General features: G+C 41.1%; 2 protein-coding genes across 14 annotated transcripts in view; both read left to right on the top strand.

Moving 5' to 3' along the window:
• The window catches only part of RAB8B (RAB8B, member RAS oncogene family), a 67,292-nt gene extending 62,280 nt beyond the window's left edge, over nt 1-5,012 (top strand). Inside the window, exon 8 of the mRNA XM_001929029.8 lies at nt 733-5,012. Coding sequence (XP_001929064.4) covers nt 733-825 — 93 coding nt within the window. The 3' untranslated portion in view covers nt 826-5,012. The remainder of the gene's footprint in view (nt 1-732) is intronic.
• Nucleotides 5,013-14,638: 9,626 nt separating this feature from the next.
• The window catches only part of APH1B (aph-1 homolog B, gamma-secretase subunit), a 213,727-nt gene continuing 211,409 nt past the window's right edge, over nt 14,639-16,956 (top strand). For all 13 annotated transcript variants that reach the window (XR_014809786.1, XR_014809788.1, XR_014809790.1 and 10 more), the window contains exons 1-2: nt 14,639-14,846; nt 16,097-16,267. Coding sequence is in view for 8 of the 13 variants with exons in the window: in XM_021094173.2 (XP_020949832.1) it covers nt 14,734-14,846; nt 16,097-16,267 (284 nt within the window). In the remaining 5 variants the exon portion in view is untranslated. The remainder of the gene's footprint in view (nt 14,847-16,096; nt 16,268-16,956) is intronic.

Below are 16,956 nucleotides of genomic sequence, written 5' to 3'. Positions count from 1 at the left end.
CTGGTATTGTCACTGCTGTGGCTCTGGTTACAGCTGTGGCGCAGGTTTGATCCCTGACCTGGCAGCTTTTGCACATGCTGCAGGAGTGGCCAAAAAAATTTTTTTTGCTTTCTGATTTATGTTGTTTACTTACTTGATGAAAGGGATAGGCCTCATTATGATGTATGCACATTAACTCATTTTTTTTCTGACTTAAATTTTCACTGGTTAAACTTTGTTTTTGCTTTTTCATTTTTTAGGGCTGGACCTTTGGCATATGGAAGTTCCCAGGCTAGGAGTCAAATCTGAGCTGCAGCTACTGGCCTACACCACAGCCACAGCAACATGGGATCTGAGCCACATCTGTAACCTACACCACAGCTCATGGCAACACCAGATCCTTAACCCACTGATCAAAGCCAGGGATAAAACCCTAGTCCTCATGGATACTAGTTGGGTTTGTAACCAGCTGAGCCACAACGGGAACTCTTGATTATAATTTCTTTGAACTGGAAATAGGAACTTCCTCACTAATATATTGCTAATATATTAGGTACTATACTTAAAGTATTTTTCCCATTTTAATTCCCTGTTTCCAAAGAAACAGCATCAGAACTTAACCAGTTCCCTTCCTAATTAAACACTCTACTAAGGACACATTTATGGCATGGTTTGATATTTTATTTTGTTTTTAGATAATTGGGGTCAAATCATGAAATAAATTTCCTTGGTTAAGTTTATCTTGTTTTTTAGAATGACAGCAATTCATCAGGGGCAGGCGGACCAGTGAAAATAACAGAAAACCGATCAAAGAAGGCCAGTTTCTTCCGTTGTTTGCTACTTTGATGAACTCTTTCTGAGAGACTGCAGCACATCTTGAGGACCCTCTCCTGCTTCTCTGAAAGCACAGGTCACCCAGCCTCAGAATCATCCCACTGGGCTGCTACTGAGAGCACCACTGAACCTAGACCTCTCGACACAGGATGTGTGGTGGATTCTAGCCTCACGGCCCATCAAGCTACAGGCTTCTTTTTTCAAATGTGGAAGCAATGAAGTGGAGACACGTGCAGGACTTAACTTGTTTTTCCTTTGTTCTATTGTGTGTTGCAGAAGCTGCTATCTCTCTTTTTCACTTTGCACATCAGTGTTAGTCTTTCCTTGTTACCACATAGTCTGAGATTCATTTCTGCACACTTATGTCTGATGCGGTTCTAGACAAATTTGCATTTAAGAATGTTTTAAAAATGAGTAGAACATTTAAAGCAGAGGTTAACATACTAGAATTATAGAACATTTGGTCTGATTCATACGGCCAAATGTTATTGCCATTGGGGGCATTGAATTCTGATAAAATTTGTCTTAGAAGTTGATAAAAATGCCCATCTATTCATCAAAGGCCACAGTTTCTTGATTTCTTCAGATTGTTAAGAATTTTGCTTCATTCCTAACCTTTTTGCCAGAGAGTCTGGGTAGCTGAATAAATCACTTTTTCAATTGATTACCTCTGCCTAATCTTTTGAAACTGCATTTGGAAATCACCTTTCCTGAGGTTTATATTTGCTCTTCCTTCCTATGTTTGATCTCTTGTAGTCACTCACTTATCTAAAGCATAACATATTTAAACACTGTTGTCTGTTTTAAGTGTAAACTTTTTGAGCTGAAATTTGACATAGGCAGAGAGATGTACCGTTTTAGGGTTTTATTGGAGCACCTAATGTCATTCTGTCACACATCAGCATACGTTAATATAATTTTTCTTAGATTCGCTCCTCAGCTTGCTGATTTAGTAGTAATGCCCAGTTCTTATCATGACTCTGTTTGCAAGAGTTAACAAGAGTTAGAGTTAGACTTAGTTCACAGAAAGCTTACTTACAGGAAGAGAGAGATTAGCTTGTGGATATCAATTTCATAGAGATAGCTCTTGGTAATGGTGAAGATAATGATTTTTTTTAATTTGGGCCTTTTTTTTCTTTTTTTAATAAGAGTAATTAGACCTAGCACAGCCTCTAAGAAAAGTCTTGCCTTTTCGTTAGAGAAAATACGAGCACGGTTTCAGTTTTACAACAGCTGTTGTTGAATGTGTAGAACCCAGTTCCATCTGTTCAGGTTCGTTGTTACAGAACTTGGTCCAACCATTTGGGCCAAAGCCAACCAAAAGCTTAGCTGCCTTTCTCACCAGACACTGATATTGGTATGCCTTTTGTAGATGAAACCGTCACATAAAAAAAGGTATTTAGTGTTAAGTCATGTGCCAAATTCATTGCTGTTATTCTAGCCTTCAGTGTCATAACACTAGAGAGGAGTATTAAAGAGGTGATTAGGGAATAATAATTATTCTTCCTAGGAGACCTGTTTTGTTTCATAAAGGTTGCCATCATGCTTGATAGTTAAGGCTGGGAGATAAAGTAGAGATGGATTGTTTGTTACCACAGAGAATTCTGCTTCAAATGAAGATGTATCATTGGAATACTTGGATCAGTCAAACTTTATTACTTGTTGGAAAACTTGTGCACGGTTTAGTGGCACAAAATCTACCAGAGCTATTTTTGATAGGTACAGTAAATTTACTGTTCACAAATTTTAGCCTCCTTGATTTTGGGCGGCGGGGTTGGGGGGGGGAATCTGGAGGGGACCCACCTATAGGCTTAAAGGCATCTGTTGGTGTCCCAGTATAAGCTGTAGTTCCTTGAGTGAAAGTTGACTGTAAGACTACCATCTTAAATATATTTTTGCAATGAAAAAAATAATTTCTTAGAAACATGTCCTATTCATAAATTTTCTGAAAATGATCCCAGCAGTTAAGCTTTCTGGATGGTAAGAAGATAATTTCTAAAAGGCAAGTGCTATGACACCATGTATGAATGTAACTCTCTTAGTAATTTACCTCTGACTCTTTGGTGTCTTAACACTTTGGTTTATATCTCAGGGGTTGTCTGCAAACCAAAACTGACATAATCTGTGGTTAGCCTTTTTTTTTTTCCCCCTTTAACAGACTGCTTTGCTTTTGTTTTTTTCCTTCTTTCCTCTGTTGTCTTATATGGGTTAATAACTAGTCTCCATGAACTTCCCTTTGAAAGAGCCTGTAAAAGTTAGATGAGTCTAAAAGTGCTCTTTGAAGTAGCAGCAAACTGGGAGTATATACTCTGTTATATAGAAATAAATTGTCCTTGCTATTTTCTTACATTTAGCTTTGCTAAATTGTATATAATTTGAATTAAGACCATAGGAAATTCACTTTCTGCATGGTAAAATGCCCCAGTACCTATTCCACTTTGCTTAATAATGTACATATAGTGCATTATTTTTTCTATTTGTAGATGAATTTAGTGACAGATAATTGTCTGTTCCCTGCTGAAACTGAAGAAATCTAGTTTTGCGTGAGCATTTTTGTGGTCTCATGGATAAGGTACATGAAGATTTTTTGCAGCAGCATTAGTGGTTCAGCGGCTGCCTTTTATTATCAGTGTGCTCATCTTTGACAATGATTGGACTAGACCTTTTCTAATAGAGTCTGAGGGTCTCAGACAATGAAAATGTGCTCTAACCAAGTAGCATGTAAATCAGTTGATTGTAAAACGTTTCACTGGGAACTTATTTTAGCTATATTTTACTTCAGACAGATTATGAGAAAATAATCCACCTGTGCATCAGTTAGGAGGTGCTGCAGGGTTTCTTACTATTTACATGAACATTTTATGCAGTCTTTGATATAAATTTTCAGAAGACTATACTCTTTACTTTGAAGGACTATTTTTTAATTATACCTCATGTAGCTAACTAGTATTCTAATACCTGGTAGAAAAACAGTGAGCCAGTCTTTATCCAACACAATTTAGACTCTATGTTTTGTTTTGAACTAAAGGCATCATTGGAAAAGGTAGGAGGTAGTAGTTTAGGATAGAACATACATGTCATATCCAGTAGCTCAAAAAAAGAAGTATTATCTTCCTGTCTCCATTAATAAATTTAGCTGTGCAATATAGATAATTGTTTGCAGAAATTTCTACATAAGAGATTATAACTCCATTTTACAGGTTCTGAATGTTGAGAATCTATATTAAGGCTTGTAAAGTTTTTCCTGTGAACAGTAAGTGATACATTTAAGCCGACTTTCTTTTCTAGTTTATGACTTAGATTCTTTATAAATTTAGTTCTTAAAGATGAGCTTCTAAGCTTAAAAATTTAAAACAGCATTTCATTATGTTAATTTACTTATCTCAGATTTTAAGCACTCAATTCTGCTGTGAGATTTTTTAGAATTTTTGTTTTAACAGAAAGGACATTCCTTTTTCCTTCTTGTTACATCCACAGAAGGGGTGGGAGAATGTCTAAAAATGAAATTCCTTGTCCTAGAGGGACAGAATATGCTAATAAAATTTCAAATGCTGGCACAATTTTACAGTAGAATTGGTCTTTTTTCAGACTAATAAAATGAATGGTTGTCATGTTCACTACGAAAAAAAATCTAAATGACTGAAATTTATAGAAATGAAAATTAGCAAGCAATTATTTTAGGGATGCTTTCAAATTTTACTTCATTTTTTTGAAATGCTTGTGCCATATGCAGTTGCATTTCTTATTGCCAAGATCTAATAGAACTTCTGGTTTCATTTCTTACCTTTTTTTTTAAATGTGAATTTGTATTATAATTCATTCCTACGGCCTTACAAGATGGGTTTTATTTTGTGTGTTTGCAGCTGACACTGTCCCTTTAATGCAAAATGCCATAAACGATTTGACTGAAGTCCTGCCCGTCTCTAATGGGAAATACCTGGTTTTTCCATAGAATTATCCTACTGTGTATGTTTCAGCATATTTTACTTTTGCTCCAGCAGTTTAGTGTGAAAAAGCTCCTGTGGATAAAGTGGATTTGTCATGTGGTTAATCTTGTTTTAGCCAATTCATTAACTGTGTACTGATACTGATGCTGTGTTTGTTTGTTTGTTTTTTAAGAAAAAATGAATTTTATTCCAGGTGAACTTTTTTTTTAAATAATAATGTTTGTCTAAAATAAAAACTACATGATGAAAATACTCATGTCTCTGAAATGGATTGCACATTTTGAAAATGTTTCTTCTAATTTGCTAGGTGTGTGTCTCAAACCATGGTAGTAGACATGAGATATTTTAGCAAACTTTACATCTGACTTCAAGTTCTTTAAAGACTTGGAAAAAACGGCCAGAGCTTCTGCTCACCCTTAGTTCAGAATACATTGAGGTTATTCTGTCATGGAACTCCAGCTTTGGGAAGTTAACTGGCTCAGTGGTTAATGACCTCGACTAGTATCCATGAGGACATGGGTTCGATCCCTGGCCTCTCTCAGTGGGTTAAGGATCTGGAGTTGCCGTGAGCCGTGGTATAGGTCGCAGATTTAGCTCAGATCCCACGTTGCTGTGGCTGTGGTGTAGGCCAGCGGCTACAGCTCTGATTTGACTCCTAGCCTGGGAACCTCCATATGCCACAGATGCAGCCCTAAAAAGGCAAAATTAAATTAAATTAAAAAAAAAATCTGCAGCCTTAAATTGCTCATCCTTCCTTTCTCATCCTTCCCTTCTCAGTCCTTGCAAGTGTAGTTTCTGTTGTGTTCACTTCCAGATGGTTCAGTGTTATACAGGCTGGAGCCTGTTCCCAGTCATAGCCTTTCCTATTCATCCCACAGCCATTTCAGATCCTTCACTGTTCTTCTCAAGCTTATTTTCCTTTCACTCATGGTAGAAGATCTTTCATCTCCTGCCTCACAGCAAGAAGTATCAGTCTAAAACCACCTCTCCCTCCCCACCTATAGCCTGCCATAGGCTGGCTGCTCTTTGCCTACCCTCATCCTCACCTCCTTCCTCTTATGGCAGAGGCATTCCTCCTATTCCATGCTTTTCTTTCTGCCTTTTCTCTGGAGTCGTCCTCCCTCCTCTACCCTGCTTCTCAAGGAGTTCACAGCTTTTTCTCATACCTTCAAACTCTTAACCAATCCAAGCATAACTAACTCTCCCTCCCCTTTGCCTCATGTCACACTCATCCATTGCTCTTTTTCCTCTTCTTCCTGTCATAGCCAGGCTTCTTCAAAGAGTGCCTCTAGTTACAGTCTTCCCTTTTTCATTTCCCATCTCTTCCTCAACCTCCTCCACTTTGGCTTCCACCTCTATCTCATGCACCACTGGCGTTGCAAGTTGCTAAAGTAGTGGGCGATTATCAGTCCTTAGCTTGGTTAACCTCTAGGCAGCATTTGATGTGTATCCCTTGCCCCCAGGAATGTTCTCTTGGTGACGGGATTCTTCTGATGGACCACTTTTCCAAATTAATTTCATCCTCTTTCATGGCTCTTAAATAGCTCATAACTTCTGTGGTTGGCTGAATAATGGTCTCTAAGGTTGTCCTACCACCCGGAACCTGTGAGTGTTACTTTATATGGCAGATGTGATCACATTAAAGATCATGAAATGAGAGATTATCCAGGTGGGCCCTATGTCATCCCAAGGGTCTTTATGAGAGAGACACAGGAGGAACAACTCAGTGATGGAAACGCAGGAAAGGTGATGGGACGCAGGGCTATGAGACCGGGAATGTGGGGAGCCTCCAGGATCTGGAAAAGTGAAGGAAAGAGATTTCCCCCTCAAGCCTCCAGAAGGAAACCAGCCTGGCCCTGACACCTCGATTTTAACTTGATAAGGCTCACTTTATAATTCCAACCTCCAGAAACAATAAATTTGTGTTGCTTTAAGCCACTAAATTTAAGGTAATTTGTTTCAGCAACAACAGGAAACTAATAGAGTTTTCCAATTCGTATCTCTAGCCCCAACCTCTTTCCAGAAGGTGAGAGTTCAAAGTTGATCTGCTGAGTGGACACCTTCCCCCTGGATCTGCTAAGGTACATCAGATGACTTGTCTCAAACTCAAACTCATCTCCCTCTCCAGCAATTCCCACCATTAACCCTCAATGCCAGGAGGAGAAACCTATTCTTTGTCCTTTTCTCTCCATCATAAGAGATAGCACCATCATCAACCTAGATCTCTAAACAGTTCATCAACCTCCAAATATTACTTGTCCTAACTCCTTACTCCCTTTCTAATCTATCCACTAGCCCATTTTTTCTGCTTCTGTCTTTGTTCAGGGTTCCTCATCTTTTGCTTAGATTTCTACAGCCTCGCCTAATCAGTCTTCTAGTGTCTCATCTTATTTTCCTCCAATTTTTACAGTGCTGACAGATTTAAAACTGGGGTCTTCTGCCAAATTGAGTCCTTCAGTGGCACCTCATAACCTTGGGGGAAAAAACCTAAACTCTTCAGCCTGGCAAGTAGAGTCTTTTGCCAGTCCCACATCTTTCAGCCTTAGACTTCTGTCACATCTTTACTCCCATATATCTTCTGAACCTCACCAGTAATTGCATTTCCCCAAACCTAACATGCTTTGTCATTCTTTTCTTTCTGCTGTTCCTTCTGCTCTCACTTCCTGACTTTTGTCTGGCTAACTTCTTTTTTTTTTTTTTTTTTTTTTTTTTTGCTTTTTAGGGCTGCACTCACTCATGGCATATGGAGGTTCTCAGGCTAGGGTTTGAAATGAAGCTGCAGCTGCTGGCCACAGCCACAGCCACAGCCACAGCTACGCAGGATCTGAGCCACATCTGTGACCTACATGTCTGGCTAACTTACTGTTCAAGACTCAGTAAGGGTTTCTCTGAGAAGACTTCAGCCACAACCCATCCCTGGTTAGGAGCCCCTTCCTGTGTCTGCCCCAAGTGTCATTCACTGCACTGGTTTCAGATTGTCTCTTTACTTAGAGTAGACTCTAAGCTCCAGCAGGGTGAGCACCAAGTCTTTATTTTTTGTATTCATAACATCCAGCAAAGAACCTAGCACATAGTAGATTAATAAATGTTGAAAGAATCAGTGACCTTCAGTGACCATCAAAATCAACATGTCTGTGAAGACTGCAATTTAGGACTTATTTTGTTCTCCATTTACTTTTTTTTTTTTTTTTTTTTTTTTTTTTTTGCTTTTCAGGGCTGTACTTGTGGCATATGGAGGTTCTAAGACTAGGAGTTGAATCAGCGCTGTAGTGGCTGGTCTACACCACAGCCACAGCAATGCAGGAATCGAGCTGCCTCCGAGGCCTACACCACAGCTCATGGCAACGCCGGATCCTTAACCCACTGAGGGAGGTCAGGGATGGAACCCGCATCCTCATGGATACTAGTCATATTTGTTTCCTCTGCACCACAATGGGAACTCCTCCATTTACTTTCTAATTTGAAGAAAGACTGGAAGTAAAGTCATCATTGCCTCAAAAAGTAAGGCAGTAAGAAGAGAAGCTTCATTATCTGGCTTTTATTCTGGCCCTCACCTTATACACTTTAATCTTTGTTAAATATCTGACATTATTTTAACCTTAAATACAGATGAATTTCCTTTTAATAAGATAAACCACCCCAAATGCTATTCATGTATTGATAAACTGAGTAAACCCTCTCTTCCCCTTTATGTTCCTATTCTCAAAATTTAGGTTTTCCAATATTAATTTCAGAGATATATGAGAATGCCCCCATAGCAAGTATGGATGAAAAATGTTGCCTGCCATATCAGTAAACAAAGGATGTTTCAGCCATCAAGCCATCAACCACTCAGCCACCTCTGATTCTAGGCACTTCGAGGGGATTCAGGATAGAGAAAAGCAGAATACTGGCCCTAGGTAATTAATGTTCATATCTAAGGAATAATTTCAATGAGGCCAGGCTTTTGCATCTTCCCATACACAGAAAAGCACTAAATTCATTAATTTTAGATGTCTCGATTTTGATGTTCCAATTACCTAGGGGTTTTTGTTTGTTTTGTTTTTTTGCAAAAACTCCTATATATCCTGGCTCCTCCCTTACCTGTTTGGAGCAGTCCCTCAGCTATCTAAGAGGCTGTCTTCCAGGCTTAAGTCCACCAAGTAAAACCTAATTCTCATCTTTTAGGTTGTAAATTTTTTTTCAGTGGACGCAATTAAAATTCATGACTATAAGTTAATTTTAAAACACATATATATTTCCTCCATGTAGCTCATCAGTCTCTAAATTCTGTTTGCACAGCTTCTAAATCTCTTCAGTTTGTCTGCTTCTCTCCAGGCTCCTGCTCTTTTCCTGACTCATGCCTGCAAATGCCAAAGACCTTATCTGTAATTCCATTTTCCATTATCTTTACAAAGGAGATCTGATCCTTCACTCCCCTAGATAAACTCAGGACTTTGGGTAAAGGCTAGTGGGATGGCTTTTTCTGTCTTATCTCTCGTTCCTCTCCTCATTCTGGGGACGTTCTGAACTACTTTCTGCCTCTCAGAAATGCCCTGCTTTCTCTCGCTTTGAGGCCTCTTCCCTAGTCCATTTCTTCCCTACTTCCTAGCTTTGCTAACTCTGAAGGTGAGATGTGAATAAATGGATAGTATCTTCTGCAGCAACACCTCACAAGTTTGAATTGGCTGTTCTTCCCCCTTCCTGTTTACTCTCAGCACCTCTACTTGCCTGTCTGGCTGAAACCAAGCAGGCAGGGGGGTTAATGGAGGGGGGGGTGTCTCCCCCTCCATGTGCCCTGCCTCTTGTTTGTAGAAAAGCTGAAGTCTCCCAGGGCTCCCTGAGTCACAAAAGAGCAGGCTCAAGCAGCGAATGTTAGGACAATAGAGTCACAGACTCAATGTCTGCTGCATATTCCTGAGTTGTTTTACAGATGCTATAGCAGCTACCAGAGGGAAAAAGCAAACTGCATGACGGCAAAACTGCAGCCATGACATGACTCAGCAATACTGAATCTATGGCCAGCGCAGTTCCAAGAAGTGGCCTTAAGAGAATGGGATTAACACTACTGCTCATAATAGTCTATAACTTTGTGGGCATCAAAATAATTGTAGCTTGCTCTATGGATATTTGTAAATAGGCAACTACAACTATCAGCAAAGAGATGCTCAGGCCCATGTTGGCAGCTTCTACTCTAAGAATATGACATCCTATGTCAGTATGAAGAAGTTACAGAAGACAGGCCTTTGCTGTGTAGAAATGGAAAGATGTTCTGACCCGTAGGGATTTGTAAGCAGCTTTTAGCAGGAAAGAGCTCTCTGCAGGATGTCCCTTTTCTTGTTACTAGCCTTAAATGAGGCGCCCCCACGCTCTACTCATCTCTGGCCCTAGTGCCCCTTTCCAATCTTTTGATCACACAATGCCTTGCCTAACCTGTCAGTTCTTTCCATAGAGCAAAGAAGTAGAAATGAAGAATAAGTAATTAACAGATGACAGATCTCTTCCTTCGGTTCTCCTTTGGTAATCTTTTTTTTTTTTTTTTTTTTCCCTTTGGTAATCTTGAGAACAAACTGTAAACAAGAGAGCACCTAAGGACAGATCACAAGAAGTCCACAAGCTGCATACATGTGAGAGATAGCAATGACCCTGATGCTCTACCTCAGTGAGTAACTGAAACAACCTCCCTTATTCCCTTTAAAAACTTTCATGGCTGAGCAGAATCTTCAGAGACTGTTCTTGGGGGACAATGAGTCCACCATCTCCCCAGACTGCCGGCATTCTGATTACTAGCAACTTTTCTTTCTACTGGCATCTGCCTCTGGATATTGATTTTCTTTTTTTTTTCTTTCTTTCTTTTTTTTTTTTTTTTTGTCTTTTTGCTATTTCTTTGGGCTGCTCCCGTGGTATATGGAGGTTCCCAGGCTAGGGGTTGAATCGGAGCTGTAGCCACTGGCCTACGCCAGAGCCACAGCAACGTGGGATCCGAGCCGAGTCTGCAACCTACACCACAGCTCACGGCAACGCCGGATCGTTAACCCACTGAGCAAGGGCAGGGACCGAACCCGCAACCTCATGGCTCCTAGTCGGATTCGTTAACCACTGCGCCACGACGGGAACTCCCAGGATATTGATTTTCGAGTGGTAAGCAGCTGGATCTGAGTTCGGTAACACGGCGTCCCCACTCTACTGTAAGCTCGGTGGAGATGAGCACATCTGTTTCATTGGTGTACTCCCAATGGCCAGCATCGTGCCTGATACTTTGTAAGCATTCAGCATGCGTTATTTATTTATTTTTACATTCTTTTTTTTTTATACTATCTTTCATCAGGTTCTAATCCGAGAGATTGGACATAGTTCCCCGTGCTGTATAGTGGGATCCCATTGCTTATCCATTCCAAATCAGCAAGCATACAGTTTGAATGAATGAGTAAACGGTTGACTATAAATCTATCAGCACGACCAGAAGACGAAAGTTCAAGTGAATTTATTAGTATATTGTGAATTACTGGTAGATATGTCAAAGCCCTGCTGGATGCATTGCTAAAACGTGGTATTGCTTTTTGCACCCTCCCACCCCACCAGGCACACACTTGTCAGTCTATATCCTTAACCCTGGTGTATGTCAGCCTCCCCTCAAGTACCTTTTAGGGGTTTAACTCCCAACATCACTCAGTATATTTTAACTATTTGGAGAAAACTCATAGTAAGTTCAGAAAAACTTAAGGAATCAATAGCACTGTTACTTAGCCTCACAATCCCCCCCCCTTTTTTTTTGTCTTTTGTCTTTTGTCTTTTTAGGGCCACACTTGTGGCAGTATGTGGGTTCCCAGGCTAAGGGTCTAATTGGAGCTGCAGCGGCCAGCCTATGCCAGAGCCACAGCAATGCCAGATCCAAGCCTCATCTACGACCTACACCACAGCTCACGGCAACACCAGATCCTTAACCCACTGAATGAGGCCAGGGATTGAACCCACAACTTCATGGTTCCTAGTTGGATTCGTTTCTGCGGTGCTATGACGGGAACTCCATAGCCTCACATTCTTTACTTGTAAACAGAATTACTGAAATCAGTGTAAAAGTTGCTTTTTAAATAGCAATGCATCATATAAATGTAAGGTGTCATTATTCAGAGAAAACTTGAAATAAGTTTCAAGTATATAACCATGAATGCTAAAGACTATGTTATTGGTGGTTTTGACAGTTTGGTCTATTTACTCTTTTCTTTTTTTTCTTTTTCTGCTGTACCTGTGGCATATGGAAGTTTCCAGTTCTAGGGGTTGAATTGGAGCTGTAGTGAGGCCTATACCACAGTCACGGCAACACCAGATCCAAGCCACATCTGCAACCTACACTGTAGCTTGTGGCATCACTGGATCCTTAATCCACTGAGACCAGGGATTGAATCTGCATCCTTAGGGAGACTCCATTGGGTCCTTAACCCACTGAGTCACAGCAGGAACTCCTAGTTTCTTTTCTATTCCGACAGACCACAGTTAGAGATATCTTTTTTTCTTTGAATCTTAAAATTTTTTTTTGTTGTTATTTTTTAGGGCCGCACTTGTGGCATATGGAAGTTCCCAGGCTTCAGGTCGGATCAGAGCTGCAGCTGCTGGCCTATGCCACAGCCACAGCGGCTCTGCATTTCGAGTTGCCTACTTCCAAGTATTTAAGGTGGCTTTAACACATAGATCTTGGTTACAATTGGGGTAAACAAATCATCAAAATAGGAATAAAATAATAAGCTGTCTTCTGAAGTCATGGCAGTAATTGTAATTAAAAAGAAGAATAGTTGCTATAATTGATTATGAAATTTAGCTCCAAGCTTCCTGGGAATCAAGTTAAAACTTGCATATGCTAAGTTAGCTCTCATGCTGAGTATATGTATGCACTTGTCAGGAGAAACACTTTTTTCTAGCCCTGAACTCAAACAGTAAATTCGAGATATTGAATAACGATAATGATAGTTTTATGAAATATCCAAGAAAAAAATGTAGATGACCATTTTTTTACCCAAAAAAAAATGTGTTCACCTGTTAGTGGGTATCTAGCCAAAAGACACAGCCACGCCAAAGATCAGGAGAAGGAAGGGCTTATTACTTGCAGCAAATAAGGAAAACACTGGTGATTTTTCCCAAAGCGGGGTCTCCCCAAACAGCAAAACTGGGGAAGTTTTAAGCTAAAGGTACATGAGTATTCATGAAGGGGCTTGAGCAGAGGAGAATTCAGCATAGAATTGGGGGAAAGGTGGACAGAATCTAAGCTTTGGTTGATTATTAATTACTGAGACCCGTTCAAGGACAAACACTGTAGTCAGGTTTAGATCACAAGAAGGCTTGGGCCAAAAACGGCTTTTCTTATGTTCATAAAGTCATGCCTGGTTCTCTCTCTCTATCTCCTTACAATGTCTTTAATTAAAAATACTAATTTACCCCAAGGACATAAGTACATTGGGCATTCATGAAGGCATTTCTGTATGGAGCTGAAATAATGTAATTGCATTTGACAACTTTGATTCAGGATAGAACCAAAAGAATCTATCCAATGATGAGTCACTATCACTTTATTTAAAAAAATTTTTTTTAATGAATAGCTTTATTTTTTCATTTTTTAAAGTTTTTTGGAAGTTTAGTTGATTTATAATGTGATAGAGTCACTATCACTTTCAACTGTTGTCTCAACCTGAGTTACTTAGTAGGTGCTGGTCAAAACATTTCAAAATGAAGAAATACTGTGTAGAGTAAGAGGAAAATATATATGTCTGTTTCAAACAAAGCTGACATTTTACCATAAAAATTAAATACTTGTATTATGTGAAGGCCCATTTTCAGAGATGACCACAAAACATCTTCAGTCAGGGCCCCAGCTTTTGTCTTTTCAGTGTTGATTTTCAAGAGCTTTATTCAGGATAGGCATTAAAGATGGGTAGGAATGGCTGATACTTGCATAGCACTTAACATGTGGCGCAATCCTCAAAACTACCCATGAATTATTATTGTTATTATCCCCACTAGACATGGAGATAAATCTTAGATAAAATGACCAAGGAAATTAACCTTCTGGTTTTATTTTGTAAACCTTTCAGAAATTGTTACTGTAGCAAATGTTTGTAAGTTCCATTTTTAAAATTATTTCATTCATTGAACAGTTATTTAGTGAGCATCTTCTAGGTGCTGTGGAAACAACGGAGAACAAAACAAAGACCTTGCCTTCCAAAAGTTTACATTTTAATGGGGGAGGCAAGCGAGCAAGTAAAAACCAAGCAAGGAGATGTTGCTGTAATTACAGGGTGATCAGAGAATGCCTTAAAAAACACCTTTAAGACACGGCAGGAGCGAGGAACAAATAAAACCAGCTCAACAAAACAAGCTCTTACCCTGAGGGTTAGCGCCTGGGTCACCGCTATCCCAAGCTTGGGTTTTGTACACAGTTGCACGAAGTTCCCCCAACATTACAGATGGCAAAATGTGCTTTAAAAAAGACTCCTCTGTTTAGAAATGGGATCCTATCTACCTGCTGTGCGAAGTTTTTCTTTAGTTGATCTGGAATTTCCCCCTATCCTGGCACCAAAGCAGTTTGGAGACCCCCCCCTTCTTTCAGCCATCTCGCGGCCAATATCCTGGGCCTGATGGATGGTGTACTTGTGGCCGGGGCGGGGGTCGGGACGCTACAGTTCGTCCTACAAAGCCGCGCAGACAGCAGGAACTGCTTTGCCTCCAGGTCTGCCAGCCCGGAGGTGAAGCGCGCCTCGAGCCCGGGCGCCGGGGTCCCTCTGGCGCTCACGGCTTCGCCCCGCCTCCGGGCCCTCGCCCCGCCTTCTGTTCCTCCGACGCGCCACGCCCCAACGCCGCTCACGGCCACGCCCCGCCTCCCGTCCCTCCGCCGCGCCCTGCTTGCAGCCGCTCTCCTGCCCCGCCCTCACCCCGCGCTCAGCTCTATCAGCGCTCAGCGCCCCCAAGTCCCCGCCCGGCCCCCGGGTCGGCTTTTGCTGTCGCCATGACGGCGGCCGTGTTCTTCGGCTGCGCTTTCATTGCCTTCGGGCCTGCTCTCGCCCTCTACGTCTTCACCATCGCCACCGAGCCGTTGCGCATCATCCTCCTCATCATTGGGTAAGGTGGTTGCGCCAGGAAACCCAGACCCGGGGTTCCCCTCCCCCGCTGGGGTACCGGCAGTACTTGGCGTTCCCTCCAAACGACTTGACCTCGATAGGCTTTGGAGGGGAGAAGGATTGGGAGGGGGAGAGCGGAGACCCATCTCCCCTGGGACTCTTCGCCTGCGACCCCAGAGGGCGAGCTCAGAGGGAGAGCACATCACACCGTAGGTCTCAGAAAAACCCCTACGCTTGTCTCCCGGGTGTGCTTTAATAAGTCATACATTAAAACTGTATTAAAAATTGTGGATAAGTTCAAATATTCATCTTTTATTCATTTGGAGAGGGGAGGTCCCTAGTTTCCCTCAGATTCTAACAGGCATTTGTAATCCCAAGCAAGAACCCTTAAGCACCTGGGCGTCAGGTGTTTTAAGATATCCGCGATGCTCAGCTCCTACCTCTATTAACTGAATCGGAAGGTCAGGGGCCTGGGATTCGGACTACGGAATTTTTTAAAGCGTCCCAGGTGATTCCCCGGTTCAGCCAAAGGGTAGAAACGTGGGGAAACAACACCGCACCTGTAGTACATCTCCCTGCAGGAGCTTGGTCAACACCGAACTCTCGTAGCGATTGTGGTCATAATCTCCGTTTTCACCTGTCTGGCAGCTCTTGGGCTCCCCAGAGTGTCGCTTGGCCAGGCGATACCAGTGATTGCCACCTTTTCTGACCTTCTTGAAAGTGCCTCATCACAAGTGTCATTTAAAAAACAATAGTGATTTGGGTAAAAGTTCTGTAACCCTTGTTATAATCATTAAAATCCACAGGAATGTTGTAGAAACCAGGCCTGGAAAACTGATCTAGATCAGAGCATAGGTTTTCAACCTCGATTTTAAAGCCAGCCAGTCACTCTGTTAATAGAGATGCAGACATTTGTTTGCACATCAGTGGGCAAAGCTTTAATAAGGAAGTGGAGCAAATAACCAAGTTTCCAGCCAGACAGCACTTGGCAGATAGTCTGCAGCAGTACTTAGAAATAACAGAGTCACTGAAAAAGTGATTTTTAGGGAAAAAAAAATCTCAAATTCCTCTTGGACTTCATGTTGATTTCACCAGGGAAACTGCACCATTGATTAAGAACAGTTGATTCAGAACATCACTTCATGAACATTTTCTTGGTCAGGAAATCCATTCCTTTTCAAGCAAGATTTTTTCTGCATTTAAATCATTATTAATCCTGTTCACTTGTAATTTTTTCCCCCCAATTTTCAGAGCCTTCTTCTGGTTGGTGTCTCTGCTGCTTTCCTCCCTAGTTTGGTTCATGGCAACAACCATTACTGATAACAAAGATGAACGAGTCCAGAAATATCTGCTGATCTTTGGAGTGTTGGTCTCAGTCCTTATCCAAGAAACATTCCGGTTTGCATATTATAAACTTTTAAAGTAAGTTAAATGTCTGCTTTACCCCCCTCCACAGTTTTATTTGCATTATGATTTGGTAATTTGAAACATTAATATACTGTTGTATTTGAGGGTCCATGTCTTCCAACATAGTTTGAAGCCAAGGGATTATAAATTTCCAGGCTGAAAATATTGAGTATTTTATTTTATTTATTTATTTTTTTTTTGCTTTTTAGGGTCATACTCTCGGCTTATGGAGGTTCCCAGGATGGAGGTCGAATTGGAGCTGTAACCACCGGCCTACACCACAGCCTCAGCAACGACAGATCCAAGCAGCATCTGTGACCTACACCATAGCTCGCAGCAACGCTGGATCCTTAACCCACTGAGCGAGGCCAGGGATTGAACCCACAACCTCATGGTTCCTAGTAGGAGTCGTTGCTACTGCACCATGACAGGAACTCCAAAATATTGAGCATTTTAAAATGTGGACATTCCCTCCTTCCTTCACTCAAAAAATTATTTCTTGTGAACTTGCTCAATGTCATGCACTACCCTAGGTACTAGGGATACATCATGATGAAAGACAGTCTCATGGAGGTAATATTACAGTGGGAAGGACAACAACTGAATGAGCAAGAAAATACATTGTATATTAAAAGATACTAAGTGCCATGGAGAAAAAGAAGCTAGAGAAATAGTCATTGAAACAACAAAACTGATTCAGCCTA

This window comes from Sus scrofa, chromosome 1 (assembly GCF_054392235.1).
Source record: "Sus scrofa isolate SSC_HxYL_T2T_F1_AM1 chromosome 1, Sscrofa_HxYL_maternal_Yorkshire_Landrace_v2.0, whole genome shotgun sequence".
Lineage (NCBI taxonomy): Eukaryota > Metazoa > Chordata > Mammalia > Artiodactyla > Suidae > Sus > Sus scrofa.
The sequence above is the reverse complement of the archived record's forward strand: the minus strand, read 5'-3'. Positions and strand labels throughout refer to the sequence as shown.